The 20,744-nt window shown below is 50.0% G+C and overlaps 1 protein-coding gene across 3 annotated transcripts; it reads left to right on the forward strand.

Annotated features, from left to right (window-relative positions):
* Positions 1–1,774: 1,774 nt before the first annotated feature.
* DAO (D-amino acid oxidase) lies at positions 1,775–19,442 on the forward strand. Of its 3 annotated transcripts, XM_019467211.2 has the most exons (12): positions 1,880–2,042; positions 3,361–3,472; positions 6,540–6,742; positions 9,103–9,217; positions 10,482–10,558; positions 12,121–12,186; positions 13,613–13,667; positions 14,887–14,991; positions 15,856–15,938; positions 16,844–16,961; positions 17,533–17,631; positions 18,874–19,442. In XM_019467211.2, exons 3-12 carry the CDS (start codon positions 6,549–6,551, stop codon positions 19,003–19,005), a joined length of 1,044 nt encoding a protein of 347 aa, XP_019322756.1. In that variant the 5' UTR covers positions 1,880–2,042; positions 3,361–3,472; positions 6,540–6,548; the 3' UTR covers positions 19,006–19,442. The 3 variants fall into 3 exon arrangements, 2 of the variants coding, with proteins under 2 accessions (XP_019322756.1, XP_019322755.1); XR_008422155.1 differs by lacking the exons at positions 3,361–3,472; positions 17,533–17,631; positions 18,874–19,442 and adding exons at positions 15,073–15,223; positions 15,395–15,503 and having other exon boundaries at positions 1,775–2,042; positions 16,844–16,957; XM_019467210.2 differs by lacking the exon at positions 3,361–3,472 and having other exon boundaries at positions 1,882–2,042.
* Positions 19,443–20,744: the final 1,302 nt, after the last annotated feature.

Below are 20,744 nucleotides of genomic sequence, written 5' to 3' on the forward strand. Positions count from 1 at the left end.
TGTTAACAGCCCCTATTTCCTGGTGGTAGGATTGGCTGCAGGATGAGTACTTTCATCTTTCTACCTCCTGTGTTGTACACATTTACAGGGGTTATGATTACCTTAACACTTTGAAAAGTTATAATAAAACTGCTTTTATCTGAAGGAGAGTAGGCGCGCGTTGACTCGTTATTCTATAACTTTACCTGCCGCACCCAGAATTCTGCCTCCTGCAGGGAATTCTCCCGGTGAATGATCCTTTTGCCCTATCCAAGTGTATTTCAGAGCTCCAAGGAGCCATGCTGTTTATCAACCAGCCACGGGAACAGAAGGATCTTTGACTCCTACAACTCCACCCAAATATACAGAAATTGCTTCCAAAGGTCCTTCAGGGCTTTTTGGGGACCTTCTGTCATTATGATCAGCAAACTTTGTGTATTCAGAATAGTTTCTCAACGGGGCACCTGGGTGGCTCAGTCGGTTGAGTGTCCAACTTTGGCGCAGGTCATGATCTCACGGTTCACAAGTTCGAGCCCCCCACTGGGTTCTGTGCTGACAGCGTGGAGCCTGCTTGGGATTCTCTCTCTCCCTCTCTCTCTCTGCCCCTCCTCCCCCTCAAAAATAAAATAAACATTAAAAAATAAATAAATATTGCCATGGACTTGGGGCACCAGGTCATGTGATATAAAAGTGAAGCATGAAGATGATTTAAAAAATTCAAAAGAAGTTAAAGTATATAAAGGGTGGAGTTCACCCCATCCTTTTTTTTTTTTTTTTTTAATTTTTTTTTTTTTTTAACATTTATTTATTTTTGAGACAGAGAGAGAGCATGAACAGGGGAGGGTCAGAGAAAGAGGGAGACACAGAATCTGAAACAGGCTCCAGGCTCTGAGCTGTCAGCACAGAGCCCGATGCGGGGCTCGAACCCACGGACCGTGAGATCATGACCTGAGCCGAAGTCGGACGCTTAACCAACTGAGCCACCCAGGCGCCCCCACCCCATCCTTTTAAAAATTATTACTAAAAAAAAAAACCCACGCACTAAATATATGCATTTTCTTATTTTATCCAGACTTTTAAAAAAATGTTTATTTATTTTTGAGCGGGATGGGGAGTGCAAAGAGAGAGGGAGACAGAGAATCAGAAATAGGCTTCATGCTGACAGCAGTGAGCCCGATGCGGGGTTCGAACTCACAAACTGTGAGATCATGACCTGAGCCCAAGCCCCACGCTCAACGACTGAGTCATCCAGGCGCCCCCTATCCAAACTGTTTCATTTGATGCAAGATAGGGAAGGGGAGGTTGGATCTTCAAAGCTGACCCAAAGGATGCCTTACTCAGGGGTGGCTAGTCCCTCTCTCAGGGCCTCAGTTTCCCCATCCACATAGTGAGGCGCCTGATGATTTTTTGGTTCCAGTAACTGCAGCTCCAGGTCTAGCCCTGGCAGAGGAGGGACCTGGAGTCCTGCCGCCCGTGTCTCTGGGATACGGGAACAAAGAGCCACCCAAACAGGCGTTGCCTTGAGTCTCTCCTTGGCCTCATGCACCCAGCATTCCAGAATGGCATTAGGCTGGCCGGCTGGCCCCTGGAGCCCCTGTCCTGTATCTCTGGCCTCCCCCGCAGGGCTCCCAGGCTGACCAGGCCCACAGCGGCTCAGGGAACAACCTTCCCCTCCCCCAGGGTGGCAGCAGGAAGAGGGAAGAAAGAGGATCGTCTCCAGCTGGCCCAGGAGACAGACCTCCTTGTCCCCATCAGCCCTGCCGCCCTCCCCTCCCCACCGAGGGCTGTCCGCAGGGGCTTGGGATCGGCCAGAAAAGTCAGGCAACTTTTCAGGGACCAGAAGGAGGGGAGGGGAGGGGAGTCTCCCAGCCTGTGAGAAGCAACAGCGCCAAGCCCTACCCCTCGCTGTGTCCTGTCCACAAGTCCAGACTTTGACCCTGAGCTTCAGTCCCCGTTGGCGGGCAGAGGGCTGAGGACAGGACGTCTCAGAATCAGGAGACTCCTCTCAGGAGGTAAAATCCTGCGCCCAGCTGTCTCCTTTCTTCAGAAGTTTGGCAATCCAGGTGAGTGGGGGCGGCGGTGCACCAGGACCCAAGGTCCTCTGGGCGTTAAGGAGAAGGCTCCACATTAGAGCCCAAGGCAGGTAACAGCCCTGGAGCCAAGGCAGGAACGCAGGCAGGTGCCTTCGCCTCTCCAGGCTTCCTTTTCCTCATCTGGAAGACAGGGATCATAATCACCTCTTACGGGGTTAACTTGAGTATCAAAAGAGGTGATGAACAGAACGTACTGAGCACGGACTGGGCACATAGCAGGTACTCAATAAATGGTAATTATTATTTGGGGGCAGGGAGCCGATAGCCTGGTTATCAAGCATTTATAGAATCCATTCCATTTTCAAGATCAGTTGTGAAAATGTCAGCTTCCTAAGAAGTAGCCATAGGGCACAACCCGATTATGTTTATTCAGATACCTTGTCTGTGACTTGTTGATTTGTTTTAGAAGTCTTTCCTTTTTTTTTTTTTTTTTTGGGTAGATGCAAATAGCAATCAAAGGCCCAAGCTGGCCCAAATTCCTTTCTAGGGACAAGGAGGGTTATAAGCCAACACGTACCAAGACTGAAAAACAAGCAGAAAGCGTCAGGTGCTAACTTCCTGCCTGCTCCCTAATAGTTATACCGCATGGCAGAGAAAACTCAGCTAGAACAGGCTCCAGGTCCCAGCGCTGTCCCACACTGTTCGCGTGACGCTGGGCGAGTGACTTCCTCTCCCTGAACCTCAGTCCCGTGTCTGTAGAACCTCCCAGTTGAGAGGATTAAGTAAGAGGATGTCGGTACTAAATCTACATGTATGTGGTGAGCGGCAGAGACCCAAAATTCCCTTCCTGCTGCACACTTACGGAGACGTTATAATTACACACACACACACACACACACACACACACACACAGATAGATGTAAGAACCTCAGCATCTTCCTGGATGCACACTCCAAGCATGATCGGTTGAAGGGATGGCCCAAGACCCTGGAGAAAGGCAGTGCTAATAGAAATACGAGCAACAACGAGCAAATGGTTGACTTAGTAATCGAGCTGTGTGCATGTGAGTCTAAAACTTCATTAGCCACATGCATTATTGATTTTACCTGGGGCTGGGGCTGTCAAATCCTGCAGTCTAGCTCCTGCTTCTCAAGAGAACCTCCTGCATTTACCCTGCACTTTCACACACACACGCAGGCACACAGGGGCTCTAATCAGCATCAGATTGGATTCACGTAGTTCAAGAGGACTGGCTTCGGGAACACGTTTTCCCTTTTCAATTCTACGCCTGCCAGCGACACGCTAAAAATTCCTACAAACGTTTTAGTTTACGTTTTTTGTTTTTCAGTGCGGGACCCTGAAACATCGGCTGTTTATTTCTCACCTGGTTAGCCCTCAGATTTTCCACATAGTGTGATTTGCCAGCCCAGTGTGCCTGGTGCTCAGGGGCGTGGACTTGTGTGGGTCAGGCTGCGCTGGGCTTTGCGTCCCACCAGCTGGGTGTCTGAGCCTTACTTGCTTCATCTGTCAAATGGGCAGAAGGATAACCCTGAGGGTTGTTAGGAGCTGAAAACAGATACAGTGTGTGAAGTTCTTAGCGCCGTGACAGTCGCATGCCAGCCATGCTCTTGTTGTGATCTCTGTGTTGCCAGTTTTTTCCTGACTCGACCTATTCTTGCCTTTTACAGAGCTCTTTTCACCCCAAGACCCCCACGAACAGCTCTTTTCACCCCAAGACCCCCACGAACCCTTTTGTCACAAATGTGTCATCTTGGTTGAGTCTCTCCTCTTTTTCCGCGCCTCCCTTTCCCCATCTATATAACAATGTCTAACTCATTTTTAGAATTTGACACTCTGGAGAAACTGAGTCCAACAATGTTACTTACCCCTCTTTCTCTTGGCCATTTGGTTTGAGACGTTGCTCTGGGCCTCCCTCGTGCTTTTTTTTTTTTTTTTTTTTTAATTTTTGAATGTTTATCTATTTTTCAGAGACAGAGCGCAAGCAGGGGAGGGGCAGAGAGAGAGGGAGACGCAGAATCCAAAGCAGGCTCCAGGCTCTGAGCCGTCAGCACAGGGCTGGATGCGGGGCTCGAACTCACAAACTGTGAGATGACCTGAGCTGAAGTCAGAAGCTTAACTGACTGAGCTACCCAGGAGCCCCTTCATGCTCTTCTTTGGGGCGTGTGCCCCTGCTCCTAACCAGAGGCTTTGACACACCTGAATAGCCTGGTTATAGGAGACACGCCGAATCCCAGCTCTGCTTTGGTACAAAGCCTCTTTCTCCTTGCCCAGAGACCTCTGGGGGGTTTTCACACTCTCCTTCTCATGCTTTACCACTTCTATTATATAAGCAACTCCTCTTTTCCTCCAGCCTTTGCTGGTTTTCTAGGTGATGAGATGACGAAAAAAAAAAAAAAAACCAGGCCCTGGAAAAGGCAGAGCTGGGTTCACACCCCACCTTTCCTCCAACTCTTGTTATGATTTCAAATAATTTACCTTGCTCTCTCTGGCCTCAGCTCCCTCACCTGTAAACTGGGTGGCAGTCACTGCTGTCATTTTATGAGCCCCCCAGTGGGTAGAACAGTAGATAAAAGTCCCTGCCCTCCCGGAGCTGATATTCTGGTGGGGAGACTATAAGCAGGGAGCTTTGTGAACCCTGAACAGTTTATAGAAGAGGAAACAGAGACTTAAGTCAGTGTGACCAACTCATTCCGGTCTGGCCCAGGACTCTCCTGGTTTTAGCATTCAAAGCCCACATCCTGGGGATACCCTCAGTCCTGGGAAACTGGGACTTCGATCACCCGTGCTCAGTTAAGTTAAGCGACTTGCCCACGGCCACACAGCTGGGGTGCGCCCGAGCCAGGCTGTGAGCCTCGTACGTCTGCCCCCCAGCCTGAGCTGTTACTGCCGCCCCCCTGTGCTGTGCCTTCTTATTGTCAGTGCACAAAAGTGGTCAACTCTACGGAGTTATTGCAGAGAGTCAGAAGGCCCAGAGAGGGGAAGGAACTTGGCCAAGGCCACACAGAGAGTCAGAACGAAAGCCAGATCTGATTCGCCCTTCTTCCTCTACTCCTTCCCCCAGTGTTCTTTCTGTTGTTATTTACAAGGCGCTGGGGGACAGAAGGAGGTCACTACGTATTGAGGGCCTACTCTGTGCCAGGTGCCGTACTAGGAACCTCCACCAGGCTAGTGGTTTAATTTTCAGGACGACCTGGCGAGGTCAGGGTGACTCTTATTTTAAAGATGAGGAGATTGAATCTCCTGAGGCAAAGTGTGGGGGAGGAGGGGTGGGAGGAGGCTAGGAATCCCCAAGAGGGTCGGCCCCTGTAACCAAGCCTTGCAGCCGGAAGGGGAATGGCCCAGAGGAGCAATGCCTTTCCGTTTTGTGGTTTTATCTCCAACTTGGCTGCTGAAACCCCGACGGAGTCCAGTTTTTGTGGGCTGGAGCCATTTTTCCCTTTTACAAAACTAGGCCATATTGAGAATGTCCTGCGGATCAGGGCCACGGGGTTGCCAGGAGGCTTGGTCTGAGGGAGGAGGGCTGTGAGTGTAGAGGAGGGAAAGTTGAACTTGGCCCTTCCGGGCACAAAAAGTCCTCTTGTTCTGCCCCAGCAGGAGCGGACACAGTATTTCCCTGCTGTGCTGGGCCCAAGCAGCTTCAAGGTCAAAAGCTGCTGGGCCTTTTAAACTTCTGAGGACGCAGCCAGCCCAGCCCCCAAGGCCGGCCCTGACTGAGTGTGTGTGCTGCAAGATCTGAGTTCTAAAGCCAGATATTACACCCCGCTAGCCGCCCGCTCCGTGCCCGGTGGGTGTGCCAGAAGTCGATGTTGAGTGTGCTTGGGTCGAAATTGAATCCCAACAGCACCACTTCCTGGCTGTGTGACCTCAGGCAACTTACCGCACCTCTCTGAGCCTCCTTTCCTCATCCGGCCAACGAGGCCAATAACACCAGCCCCTGCCTCCAAACAATGTGGGGAGACTTAGAAGAAATGACGCATGGGAAGCATTTAGTACCGGGGCTGGCACACCGTAGGTGTCCCACAAAAGTCAGTAAAGCCACTTTTGCACCTGACCCTGTGTTAAGGGTTTTTACATTGGCCATCTTGTTAAATCTCCCACGTACTGTCCAAGGTAGGGGTTGTTTTTCCCATTTATCAGAAGTTGAAGTCTCATTTCATCGTCAGTGGCCAGTAGGTGGCAGAGTTGAGGTACGAGACTTGAAGCTAGAGCCCATTGTCCTGATGGCTAGACTCCCAGCCTGCAGCCAGGCCCTCTGCTCCGTCCTTTTTATGTTCCCGGGCTGGGGCAGGGTATCCGGGGAGGCTCCCCAGCCAGAGCGGCATCCCTTCCCCGCTGCGTGACCTGGGCAAGTTGCTTGGCCTCTCTGTGTTTCAACTTTTTTCCGTTCGTGAGGGTCATCAAGAGGGTCAGGTACAGAAGGGGCTTGGCGGTGTCTGGCACTTTCTAAGCTTTCAGGGGAGAGTGGTGATGGCGGTAACGGCACACTTCAACCCTTCTGTCCCGCAGGCCGGCACGATGCGCGTGGTAGTGATCGGAGCGGGTGTCATCGGGCTGTCCACCGCCCTCTGCATCCACGAGCGCTACCGATCAGTCCTGCCATCCCTGGACATGAGGGTCTACGCAGATCGCTTCACCCCGCTCACCAACACCGATGTGGCGGCCGGCCTCTGTCAGCCCTACCTCTCGGACCCCAGAAACCCACAGGAGGCGTGAGTGAGGGTCCCAGAGACTGGTCCGGGGACTGGAGGGGCTGACTCTGATGAGGGGATGCTCCGGGTTCCCGTCACCGAGAACAAGCTCCTTGTCAAGACTTGGAAGAAAATACTAATAAGCATTAAGCCCTACTGTGTGCCCAATGGAGGAATGCCTCCGTTCCTCATGTGATCCATGTGATCAGGAATACTTTTGGGGTTTTTTTCCCCCTAGTTTATAATTATTTATTTAAAGGTCATTTTCATCCAGGGTTGCCTGGGTGGCTCAGTCGGTTGAGCGTCCGACTTCGGCTCAGGTCATGATCTCCCAGTTCGCGGGTTCGAGCCCCGCGTCGGGCTCTGTGCTGACGGCTCGGAGCCTGGAGCCTGCTTCGGATTCTGTGTCTCTTTCTCTCTCTCTGCCCCTCCCCTGCTGACGCTCTGTCTCTCTCTGTCTCAAAAACAAATAAACAAAACATTAAAAAAATTTTTAAAGGTCACTTTCATCTGATTTCCCCAGTGGCTAACAGAAAACAGAGCCTTCAAATCCCAGCAATAATTACAAAGGACAAAATTCACTAAAATTTTTGATGTTGAGTGCTGTAGGGAACAATTTTGCCCTCAGAGACATATTTTCTTCCATATATAAATTCATAAGGGGGCCTTTCAATTCTTTTCAACTTCTTCTAATTGCTATCTTTAATAGTCTCTTAGCTAGATTTAACAGGTTATAGATCTGTTTCTCCTGAATTTGCCCATTGTGACACTTACTAGTCATTTTTATTTCGCGGGTTTTTTAATTTTATTTTTTATTATAATTAAAATTATATTAATTCAACACTTTCATACAATATGTGGCCCCCGTCACAACAAGCCGTCCTTAACCCCCATCACCGCTTTCCCCCACCCCCCACCCACCCCTCCTGTCTGGCAACTATCAGCGTAATCTCTACAGTTAGGAGTCTGTTTTTTGGGTTGTCTCTCTCTCTCTCTCTTTTTCCCTCTTTGCTCACTTGTTTGGTTTCGTAAATTCCACACGTGAGTGGAATCGTATTGTATTTGTCTTTCTCTGATGTATTTCACTTAGCATAATACTCTCTAGCTCCATCCGTGTCGTCGCAAACGGCAAGACTCCGTTCTCGTTTGTGGCGGAGTAATATTCCATTGTGTATATATAGACCACATCTTCTTTGTCCATTCATCAACTGATGGGCACTGGGACTGCTTCCATATCTTGGCGATTGCAAATAATGCTGCCATGAACATCAGGACGCATGTATCCATTCGAATTAGTGTTTTTTGTAGTCTCTGGGGAAATAGTAGTGTGATTACTGGATCATAGGGTGGTTCTATTTTTAACTTTTGGAGGAACCTCTGGATCAGGAGTACTTGTCAGTGGGTGGATGGATGCTCGGGTTTAACAAGGACGTTGCAAAGGTTATTATGTCTGTTTAGAAACTGCTGGCAGCTTCAGAAATCCACAAGCACGTTAACAACTCAGACCGAAGTTACATTCTCCCATAAATTCCAAAACCAACGCTCCTGATCAGTGGGTGGCAATTCAGGGGCCCAGGCTCCTTGCATCTCACAGCTCTGCTGTCCTTCTCTGCGGCTTCTGACGTGGCCACTGTGCCTTCTGATATCAGTACGCCGTGCTTCCAGAAGGAGCGCAGCATAAGGACCGCACGTGCAGTCCATTGGCCAGAACGCAGCCACACAGCCACGCTGGCTGCACGGGAGTCCGGGAGACGTACCTGGGCTCTGTGCCCACGAAGAAGAGAAGGAAAATGTCTGGGAGCCACGAGCCACAGTCTACTGTCGGCATTTACATGGGGGGTCCTCAGAGTGAGCCTGAACTGTGGGGCTCGAAGGCCTCAGGCAGGTCAAAGCCTTCGTTTATTATTATTATTTAAGTGTTTATTTATTTATTTTGAGAGAGTGAGTTAGAGAGAGAGCAGGGGAGGAGCAGAGAGAGAGGGAGATAGAATCCCAAGCAGGCTCCACTCAGTCAGTGCGGAGCCCAACACCGGGCTCGAACCCAGGAAACGTGAGATCGTGATCGAGAGTCGGATGCTTAACTGACCGAGCCACCTGGGCGTCCCCAAAGCCTTCTTTTAAACTCACAGCTACACGAGCCCAGGCCCAAGGTGGGCCCCAAATGGTTCCTTCCTTCTCTTTCCTATGAATGGGGAAATACTACAAAGTCCGGGGGTGGGGAAAACCCCTTAGGCATTTGGGCCGCTGAAGTGGACGTGGTAGATTTCTGGATTTGGACACATCTCCACCAGCGTGAGCATCACCCCACACAAGCCAAGCCTCAGAGTTTTCTTGTCCAGCTCAGGGTATTAGGTGACCAAGACTCTGGGGGATCCTTCCAGGGACTGGAACCAGCAGACCTTCGACCATCTCCTGAGCCGCGTCCATTCTCCCAACGCCGCAAACGTGGGCCTGGCCCTAGTCTCAGGCTACAACCTCTTCCATGAAGCTATTCCGGTGAGTGAGGAGTCCTTGACCGTGGGGCAGAGCCTCGATCACAGACCAGGGCTGGGGACCCGAGTCAGGGAGTTACTTTGAGCCTTGAAGGTGAGCCAACTCTTGCATTCAAATCAGGTTTACTTTAAATTCTCTTTTTGCTTTAACGTTATTTCTGGTTCCAATTTGGCTATTAAGTTGGCAGAGGCCAAAGAATTTTCTGATGACGTAGGGGACCTGGTCTCTGGTTGAGTCAAACCCAGACACGTCTCGTAGTGGTGGTGATTTCGTGTGGCAGCCGCAAGGCTTCCTGGGTCCCTGGAGGTCCCAGGACTTTTCACTAAGATAGATTAAAACAGCGTGGTGCAAACTTCTGAAGCGCATATTATGTACCAGGCCGTGTCCTAATTACGTTACAACTAGTGACTGGTTTCATTCTCATTATCACCGGCAAGTCAGCACTAGCACTGCCTTCTTTTCACAGATGAGAAAATAGAGGCTCGGGGGAATGGAGCAGTAACTTGCTCAAAGTCAGAGAACCAAAGTGACAGAACTGGGATTTGAACCCAGGCCCTCTGTGACCCCCGTGGTGCCCGATGTGCTAAGAAGGGCACAGCCTTGGGGGGATGTCCTCAGGTTGCTGGAAGAGGGGAGTCTGGCTGGATGCCCAGAACCCCAGGCCAGCTCTCTAAGGCTTAGTCAATGGTTAGCACCGAGCTAAGGGCATTACCTGCGTCGTCTGTTACCTTAAGTGGGACCAAGCGTGATTAGTGACGCCATTTTACGGACAAGAAAATGGAGTCTCAGAGAATTCAAGGTGGTCTGTAGTCAGGCCCAAGCCTCCACCAAGTTGTCTGACCCTATTCCCTATTGCCTCGCACTCTCACCCCTTGGGAACCCTGTCACCTTCTTTTTCTCTCTTATTTCTCTTACCCTATCACCTCCCTCAGCCTCACGCTCCCCTTTCCTTTGTATAGCGTCAAGGTTAAGACCATGGACTCTGGAGCCTAACTGTATTATTGGTTCCAACCTCAGGTCAATCATTTATTAGCTGCGTGACTTTAGACAAGTTACTTCACCTCCTTAAGCCTCAACTGGCCCATCTGTGAAAACGGAGAGGAGAATAGTATCTGCCTCCGTGGATTGCTGGGGATGTTAAAGGGAGTGGTATAAACAAAATGCTTGGGAGTGCACCTTCCATGCAGTATATGCGTTGTTTAAGTTTTGTTACCGTTTTTATTACCTTTCACTCATCCCTGTGCCTCCTTCTCTCCTTCCTCGGCAGGATCCCTCGTGGAAGAACACAGTTCTGGGATTTCGGACGCTGACTCCCAGAGACCTGGACATGTTCCCTGATTACAGGTGAGGTTACTGTCACGGGCGAAGGGGCTACGGTGCCACGATTCAGACGGATCCGTCCAGGAGGCAGCGAGAGATGGAGACACCAAGTTTCCTGTCCCATCCCAGGCCAAGAGCCACTGGCACCATAGACTCCTGGTGCTCTGTCCAGCTCTATTGGAGAAGCCACCCCCTCAACGGGGCCCTGGGCTGGGGCGGTGGAGGATATGGAGTCACAGAACGGAAGCCCTGAAGCTCCCTATCGCCACCCTCTTTTCTAGATGAGGAAACGGAGCTTCAGAGAGTCTAAGCGGCTTCCCAAGGTCACACAGCCAAATGACCAAAATGGGATTCCGACCCAGTCTGCGTGACCCCCAACACCTCTGTTCTTTTCCTTGAAGCATAATGTCTCTTTGGTCCTCCCCTCACCCCACCCCATGCCCGAATCCCCTCTAAAAATGCATGTCCAATCTCCACTTGCACACTCTAATGTCAGGGATGGGTTTTTAAAAAATTTTTTATCTATTTTTTTTTTTAATTTTTAAAATATTTATTTATTTATTTGAGAGAAAGAGACAGAGCATGAACAGGGGAGGGCCAGAGAGAGAGGGAGACACAGAATCCAAAGCAGGCTCCAGGCTCCGAGCTGATAGCACAGAGCCCAAGGTGGGGCTCAAACCCACAAACCGCGAGATCGTGACCTGAGTGGAAGTTGGACGCTTAACTGACTGAGCCACCCAGGCGCCCCTGTTTTGTTTTGTTTTTTAATTTACATCCAGGCTAGTCAGCATATAGTACAATAATGATTTCAGGAGTAAAGCCCAGTGATTCATCCCCTACATATAACACCCAATGCTCATCCCAAGTGTCTTCCTTAATGCCTCTTGCCCATTTAGCCCATCCCCCCACCCATAACCCCTCCAGCAACCGTTTGTTGTCTATATTTAAGAGTCTCTTATGTTTTGTTCCCCTCCCTGCTTTTATATTATTTTTGCTTCCCTTCCCTTATGTTTGTCTGTTTGGTATCCTAAATTCCACATATAAGTGAAGTCATATGATATTTGTCTTTCTCTGACTAATTTCACTTAGCCTAATACACTCTAGTTCCATCCATGTTGTTGCAAATGGCAAGATTTCATTCTTTTTGATTGCTGAGTAATACTCCACAATATTCCACTGTGCATGTGTGTATATATATGTATATATATATATATACATATACACACACACACAAACACACACACACACACACACACACACACACCCCACATCTTCTTTATCCGTTCATCTGTCAGTGGACATTTGGGCTCTCTCCATACTTTGGCTATTGTCGATAGTGCTGCTATAAATATTGGAGTTCATGTGCCCCTTCAAAACAACACACCTGTGGGATGGATTTTCTGATAGAAAAATTTTCCTTGCACTGAAAACCAGTCCCTGTTCGAACTTCACTCAGTGGTCCTGCCTCTACCCTTGCCACCCCCCCCCCCCAAAAAAAAGAGACTGCTCCCAGCTCCATTTGAAAGGCTTCTAACATAGCTCTGATTCTGATTCTTTATTCCCACTCTTACCTGTTCTTACTCTAGCTACGGCTGGTTCAACACAAGCCTGATTGTGGAAGGGAGGAGGTATCTACAGTGGCTGACTGAAAGGTGAGAATTTCAACTTTAGTTTTAGGAAAGCACCTTACAGGGACCAGGGTGTGGTAGACAATTGTTCATGGGATTTGTCTTTGTATCGACCAGCCCCAAATGTTAAAGAAAACTCAGACTTGGTGGGAGCTATCCTTGGTTCTGATGACTCTTGTGCACTAAAACCAAGGTTCCCACACCTGACTGGGCACCAGAACCATCTGGGCAGCTCTTCACATGTGACATTTATTGTTGACCTCACCCAAAATACATAATGTTTGTGGAGTAGTTTTAATGGACTCTCGAGGTTTCCAGATACATTTACGTCACCCGCAAAACATAAGTTGTCTTTTATTTTTATACCTCATGTTTTTTCTTGTCTAACTGTTGTGGTCAGTACCTCCAGAACAATGGTAACTACTAACACAGGGGATAGTGGGTGTCCCTGTCTTGTTCCTGATGTTAACAGGAATCTTATAGTGTTCTAAATTAGCAAACACTAGCTTTGAGAGACATTTTTATATTGGTAGTCATCTTAAGGAAGATTCCACATTTCCTATATATTACTGTTTTGTTAAGATTTTTAAAAATCTAGAATGGATGGGAGCATTTATCAAATGACCTGGGGAGCTTTTAAAAGATATAGATTTCAGGACCCCACTTCAAATCTATTGAATCAGATCCTCTGGAGTGGGGGCTTAGAAATTTGTGTGATCCTAATTATCAGCCAGGTTTGGAAACAACTAAAAAGCAATAAAAAAACGTAGTTATCTCTCCTAACCTTAGGATACCTCTGACTCCTGCCTAGCCTCTTCCTAGACAGTAAGTTCCCACTTTTTCTATCTTGAGGGAATTATGTAGATAAAATAGTCCTGAAGTCATGCTTCACTTTTCACAGGATTTCCTTCCTGTTCTTTTGATGTTTCTACTGCGTCTCTAACAATGACAGATATTTTTCCCTCTGGGACATTTTGAGGGAGGGGTGGATGTCCCCAGCCCACCTTCCTCCTCATGCCCTGCTTCTGACAAAGGGGCGTTTAGCATTGGTCCAACCCTGCCCTGCTTCCACCCCGCATCTCGCTCTCCTTAATGGTATAAAGCAATATGGTAGTAGTAGGATGAGTTTTGAGCTAACACGCCTGGGCTTACGTTACGTCCCAATCCCATCATTGACTCACTGTACGACCTTCAACAAGGCCCTTCTTTCATCGCCATCTGCCCGACCAGGGGCTTGGACCATCTCAGGTTTCCCAAGGGACATTTCATGGACCACCAGTCTATCAAGGTGCTCATGAACTGACCTGACAACACAGCCATGTTCTCCAGGAGCAACCTGTGGGACTAATGTCCACAGAAGGTTCTTTGGGAAACATCTCCCGTGCCATCCTCTTGGAGAGATGGGACAAATAACTGAGTCCTGGGTTTTTTGATGTGTCTGATCACCCAGGTTAACTGAGAGGGGAGTGAAATTCTTCCAGAAGAAGGTGGAGTCTTTTGAGGAGGTGAGTTGCAGGGCTGGAAGGGGCTGGATATGGGAGGGAGGTGAGGAGGGGAGGCCTCTGCTTCCTGGTGCTGGACTGGGGGGCTCCTTGTTGGGCGCCCAGGATCCCCTGAGGCCTGTCCCAGTCACCAGGCCTTTCTTCAATCCCAGAAGGACTCAAGCATTCTGTCTTGATGTTGGTGGCAGGAACAGAGGGACAGTGGGATTATGGTGGCCATTGGAGGCTAATCTACCTCTAAGCCACGGAGGGTTTTAGGCCCAGAGAGCTGGCTGCCTCTTACCAGTATCAGCTGCACCCCACTCTTGAATTCCAGACACTTGGTTGCTTCCTACCTAAATCAGGGTTAATGTTTCTGCAAAGTCAAGGCTCTCAGCTGACTCAGCTCCAGAGTAACACCACCATCAATAATAGCTATCCTCATCAGGCACTGGCTATATGCCAGGAGCTTTGCTGTATGACTTCACTCAACCCTAGCACCTAGAATTGTGCTCAGCACCTGCAGCTACTAGCATTATATAATGAGTACCTCCTCCGGATCGAGCCCTACTGGGCACTTGGGATCCATGTTGACTTAGAAACAGCACTCATTCCCAAGGAGTTCACAGGCCAGTGTAGCAAAAACTGGTTCTTGAACAATAACAATGCTTCCAAAGCATGTGTCCCACGACAAACCTGTGAAGGGAGTCACTGGGGCTGGGCTGGGTGTTTGGGTGCCCATGAGGTTACATCCTTGAGCTGTCAAGTATCCCACACATGCACAGAGCCAGGGCCTCCAACATGCCTTCTGAAAGTGCCTTAGCAGAGTGTGAGGCAAGAGAATGAAAATCAAAAGGAGTCAGAAGGAAGAAGAGAACTCTCTCTGCACCTGACTTCTTCTGGGAGGTTCCAAGAAGGTTCCCCCCTTCCACGTTACTCCTTCCCAAGCACTTTGACATCCAGGGTCACATTGGATCCTCGCACAGCCTAAGAACAGATATTACCAGCCCTGCTTTACAGCGGAGGCAGCTGGGCCCTGAGGTGGTGATGGAAACTTTCTGAGGTCACATAGCGGGGAAATGGCAGAGTGGAGATTTGGAGGCAGTTCCATGGATTCCTCACTGAGCCCCCTCCCCGCTTTTCTGCAGGGAGCTGCAGGGTAAAGGGCAGGGGGAAGGAGGGGGTAAGCGGTACCAGGGGCCTCACCCCTTCCCACGCCACCTGCTCTGTTCATCGCTGCCAGGTAGCAAGAGGAGGTGCCGATGTAATTATCAACTGCACCGGGGTGTGGGCTGGGTCATTGCAACCGGACCCCCTGCTGCAGCCAGGCCGGGGACAGATCATTAAGGTGAGTGTGAAGATGAGGGATGGAACTTCCTGCTTTTCTTCATAGAGAGGTTGTAGCTGCCTGCTTATTTCCTCTCCAAAGACAGAGGATGCATCGGGGACATCTGTTAGGGGAGCCTCGCAGATTTCAGGCAACTGGCATCTTAAAGAAACAAGAAGGACCAAGAAACATGATTCCTCCAAACATTCCCTTTGGTTGTTGTTGTTGTTCCTTAACACGGCAAAGCATGGGTGTAAATGTTTGTACATACGCGGGAGTTGCATATTCTTGTAATATAATGAAAAGAGCAAACGTTTATGGAATGTTATTAGGTACAGGCCTGAGCACTTTATTGTGTTCTTAATTTAGTGCTTACCAGAACCCTTTGAGATGGGGTCTACACGTGGCCATTGCTATTTTACAGATGGGGAAACACGAGGCACGGAGGAGAGTTGTGGGATTGGGATTGGAACCCAGGCAACCTGGTTTCAGAGCCTGTGTGTGTCAACATCATCCACGTTGCCTCTCACTGTGTATGTGTGCACATGCGTGCAGGGTGCCTATTTGTGGGTGTGGGTGTGTACACACGGCCATGTTGAGTGTACATGTGTTCCTGATGTGGGCTGATGTGTACGTGGATCGGCACACGTGTGCTGGGCTTCTCTGTGGTCATGCAGGCGAGAATGTGTGAAATTTCAGGGAGCAGGGGTGGCTCTTCCCGCAAGAGCAAGGAAGTCGGCGCAGAGGCGGGGCAGAGGGGTCAGGAGTGGGCTTGGGAATCGGCTCCGCCACCCTTGTCAGAACATCTGGGCACAGAGAGGAAAAGGGCAGGGAAGCCCAGTGATCCGGCTCCCCTGATGAGACTTGTCTGTCCTCAATCAACAGGTGGATGCCCCTTGGATGAAGCACTTCATTATCACCCATGACCCAGAGAAAGGCATCTACAAGTCCCCGTACATCATCCCAGGGTAAGAATCTGACGTCTTAGGACAGAACAAGGGGCACCTTCATGCCCTCTTTATGCTGCCCACCCCAAGTCCCTGAAAGCTTTTTCTCCCAGTGTTTTCTAAGTGAGGTCGAGCCACTAAATCCCTGGGAAGGCAAGACTCAGCCTTAACTGGGCTCTATCTTGAACAAGCTTTTGGACAACAGGCGTGGCGATACTGGAGAGGAAGGTGGTGGGTGTGAGGGAAGGGACCCCGGAGGCGGTGTGACTGGAAATAATGAGAAGCCTTTGGGAAAGGGGATATGGGTTGAAGGTGATGATGACATTCAGGGGAGAGGTGACGATGTTAGTGACGATGGTGGCTGTGTTGTCACTGATGGGGAAGCCACTTCCTGGGGGTGGTGACTGGGACAAGGATGGTCAGGCGCTGACATTAATGGGGGGGGGGGGCGTGGTGTCGATGACTAGGTCGGTGATGATGGCAGTGATTGGTATTTTTGATGATATCAAGATATAACTGACATATTGTGCACGCTTACGATGTACACGAAGATTTGATATATGCACGTATTACAACATGATTACCTCGGTAAGGTTAGCTGACACGCCCATCAGGTCCCACAATTACATCTTCCCTGTGCATAGTGAGAAAGTGTATGGTTTACTCTTTCAGCAACTTTAAAGTCTATAATACGGGATCGCTAACTATAGTCACCGTGTTGTGCACCGGAAGAGGTGACGATGTTGACAGTGACATTGGTGGTGACGGCAGAGATGCTGGTGGGTGGTGATGCCAGGGGCAATTGCAGTGGTGTTGACGGTGTGGATGTAGGGACAGATGGTTGTAAGGGTGAGCGTGCCCATGGCCCCCATTAACCTCAAAGGCTTCATTTCTCCTCATCATTGACGCCCTTCACTTTTATCTAGGATCCAGGCAGTGACTCTTGGAGGCATCTTTCAGCTGGGGAACTGGAGCGAGGTAAACAACATCCAGGACCACAACACCATCTGGGAAGGCTGCTGCAGACTGGAGCCCACACTGCAGGTAAGGTGGGAGGGGTCCTGGCAGGCTCGGGTCTGGGCAGCTCGACCATGAGACCCCTTGAGTATGGGAAGATACCTCCCACTGGGATAACTGGGCAAACTTCTTCTAACGAGGGACCGTGGAAGACACCAGAATTTGATAATGTACAAGAAAGTCCTGCTGTGAGCTGCTGACACCCTCTGTGGCTAAGAGTGGCTGTCTTCTGTGGGTCTGTCTTCCCTAAAGACAGATCCCTAAAGAGTAGTCTGTCTTCCCTAAAACCACCTTCGTCTGTCTTCACAAGGAGCAGATGTATCCTTGTAGGGATCTCAGTGTTTACATTTGCCTGATGGTAGGAGTGACAAACGTGATATTGACGAGGGTGGGGCGGAAGTGATGGTGGTATTGACTGGTAATGAATATGCTCAGGATGGTGATAATGATGGTGAGGAGGGGGTGGCCCGTGACATCGTGGTGATGGCTGGTGGTGGTGGTGATGATAATGAGGTTCCAAGAGCTAACCCTACCATCTAAAAATGGCAGCAGAAAAAAAAAATATCTGGAGATGAATTACTAACACTTTTTTTTCCAGGATGCAAAAATTGTTGCTGAGTTGACTGGCCTCCGGCCAGTACGCCCCCAGATTCGGCTAGAAAGAGAACAGCTTCGTTTTGCATCTTCAAACACAGAGGTATGCTCTCCTGATGAGGAAAGCAAGGGCCTCCCTTACCCGTAAGGGGGCTCTGGCATTTCCAGTCTTGCCTGACATCTGGCTCCACACAGCCTGCTGCCAGGAAAGAACAACACTGGCTGACATCCCCTCCTCTATAAAGAAACTGAGGCTCAGTGATGGGAAAGGACCTGCCGAAGGTTGCATAGAGGGCGGTGTGCCTCAGGGTGTCAAAGCCCGTGGTCGAGTAGAAGGGAAGTGGGTACTTACTGAGCCTGCTTTGTGTTCATGACACGAACAACCTTACTGAATCTCCTCTACAGCTCTTGGGGATAGGGACTGTTTCCCCCATGCTTCAGATGAGGAAATCGGGGGTCTAGCAGGTAGAGTCATCTGCCTAAATCAGACAGCTAGTGCGGGGCACGGCTGGGATGTGGTTTGGGTTTGACTCCAGCGCCGTTTCTCAGATGCCCATTTGTGGCTGCCCCATCATCTCTCTGGGGTCCCTCTTTCACGTTCCCTCTTATGAGGTAGGAACTGGGCTTTATTGAGGCGGCAGAAGTTGTCCTGGGCTGAAGGAACTGACCTGAGTAGCTGGGGTCCCTAAAGGAAAAGAATCCTCCTTAGGTAGATAGGTCATCCTTCCTCCCTTATCGCGGACATGTGGTGTGCACCTTTGTGCATGTGTGTGTGTGTGTGTGTGTGTGTGTGGTGTGCTTGCGTGCACATGTGCACACATACAGAGGAAAACGTCACATATAGAGTCAAACTCCCTGCCAATGATTTTGGCTTTAAAAAAGTCCCCAGGGGTCTTGCCTCTGTCCCTAGGATGAATTAGCATGCTAACCAGAGTCTACCCATATGTTGGCCCCACTTATCTTCCCCTCCCCCAACCCCCGAGATAGGTAGAAGAGTCTATCTATTAATACAGGAGGTTTGGCATTCCGGAGCAGGATGCGGACGAGAAAGGTGATGTAGGGAACTTCAAACAATTTGGGAGAGGGGAATCCCTGACCTCAAGTTCTAGACGATTCTACATTTCCTGTGCTGAGTGCCTAAAGCAGGTCCATCTCCTAAGCAAAAGAGAACCTAGGATGTCGACCCTCCAGTTCCCCAGTCACTTTACTGGTGTTCCTGGGGTCCCACCATCCCTCCAGGGAGCTGAGAGGCCCCCTGCCGCCCTCTGGCTTCACCCAGAACTCTGCAGGAAGCTCCCGAGTCTTCCAGGATGCACGGGGCTACCGTCTCTCTTACCTCTCCCAGGTCATCCACAACTATGGCCATGGAGGCTACGGGCTCACTATCCACTGGGGCTGTGCCCTGGAGGCAGCCAAGCTCTTTGGGAAAGTTCTAGAAGAAAGGAAGTTGCTCAAGATGCCGCCACCTCACCTCTGAAAACACCAGTAACCGCCACCTCCCCAAGGACTCCCCGCTCCCCTCGGCCAACCAATCAGTGTATCCCCCTCTAAGCTGTCTCTTCTCCACTTCAGCCCTGGCTCCTTTCTGTAAGAAGTACCAGGGAGAGGAAGATCACAAGGCCCATTTCTGGAGGCGAGTCCATCCCTATCTGGGGCTCCCTTTGATCACTGGGGTCTCTCCACCCACTCTGGGCCTGACGGTCTGAAGAGCAGTTGGGGGCCATTATACTGCAAGTCCTTAGAAGAAAGGAAAGCTCAGAAAATCGAAGGGGCGGAGCGCCTGGGTGGCTCAGCATCCAACTTCCGCTCAGGTCATGATCTCACAGTTCATGGTTTTGAGCCCCACACCAGGCTATGTGCTGTTAGCACGAAGCCCACTGTTGATCCTCTGCCCGCCCCCCCCCCCCCCCGCCCCTCCCCTGCTCTCTCTCTCTCTCTCTCTGTCTCAAAAATAAACATTTTTTAAAAGGGAAATGAAAGGGGCAAGCAGAAAATTGAGGACCATTTAGGTTAGGTCGGGTGACCTGACGACAAATTACTAACATATCAAAGGTTCTGGGAAGTCCTGCAGCAAAGACATCTATCTGATGTTCCTTCACCCAGCCTTCCTAAACGCATTTGGCTCCGGAAACCTTTTTGCCCAGAGCACCCATGCCACGGAGCGCACTTGAGGGAAGGCTGCAATAGATCTCCTTGCAGGAAGTCCCACGCAGAGCTGGAGTATAGGGAGGCAGAAGAAGTGAGGCATTGAACTAGCCACATACGATACCCGTCCCACATCCAGGATTCCCAACAGCATCAGCAACCTGCTGAACGGCCCCGTGAGCCCCGAGGAGGGGCCCCTGGAGGGAACATCCCACAAGGGACCCCTTCACAGAGAACTGAACTCACCACGCATAGTCCTTGTTGGGGGGGGGGCAGATTTCATGTCTTTCTTCTCTTCTGGCTGGCACCCCTCTGAGATGACAAATGGACTTCCAGATGTTTCTGAAAGCCTTTAAGGAACCTACAGGGCACCTTAGCATCTCTATCCCTAATTACCTGCCTCAGGCTCTGAGGCAGAATTTGCATCTGTCTGGGCTTTTGGGGGAGACCAGAGCCTGGAGGAAGCCTTCCTGCATCTGGGACCCGTGGCCCCCTTAGGGCTGTGACGAGGTCTTGACTGGCCCGTGCCATGGCGTCTACATCCACGCCATCACCGTCTTCTCCTTCCCATGCTCAGTGGGGTCTTCGTGATTTGGGATGGCACTGAGCTAAATAGAGTGAGGGATCCAAGAGCTAAGGTAGAGTTCCTATCCTAGGAATAAGAATAAATCATTATTATTATACCTAAAATTGATTGCATTCTAACTGGGCGTCAGTGCTAAATTCTTGCAGAAGTTATTCATGTTATTCCCAGTCAACAGCTGGGAAGGGGTAGAAAGGAGAACCCCAGGCCAGGAATTGATGAATTTAGAGAGTATTAGCTTTCCTCGTTGAATTGTCTTGGTACCTTTGTCAAAAATCAATTGACCACAGTGGCGCCTGGGTGGCTCACTCGGTTGAGCGTCCAACTCTTGACTTGGGCTCAGTCCATGGGATCAAGCCCCGCATCGGGTTCTGCGCTAACGGTGTGAAGTCTGCTTGGGATTCCTTCTCTCTCCCTCTGCTCCTCCCCCCATTCAAAAATAAAGAAGGAAACGTTTAAAAAAAGTCAATCGTGATCATAAATATATG

This window comes from Panthera pardus, unplaced genomic scaffold (assembly GCF_024362965.1).
Source record: "Panthera pardus isolate Hobbes unplaced genomic scaffold, ASM2436296v1 HiC_scaffold_15, whole genome shotgun sequence".
In the NCBI taxonomy this organism is placed as follows: domain Eukaryota; kingdom Metazoa; phylum Chordata; class Mammalia; order Carnivora; family Felidae; genus Panthera; species Panthera pardus.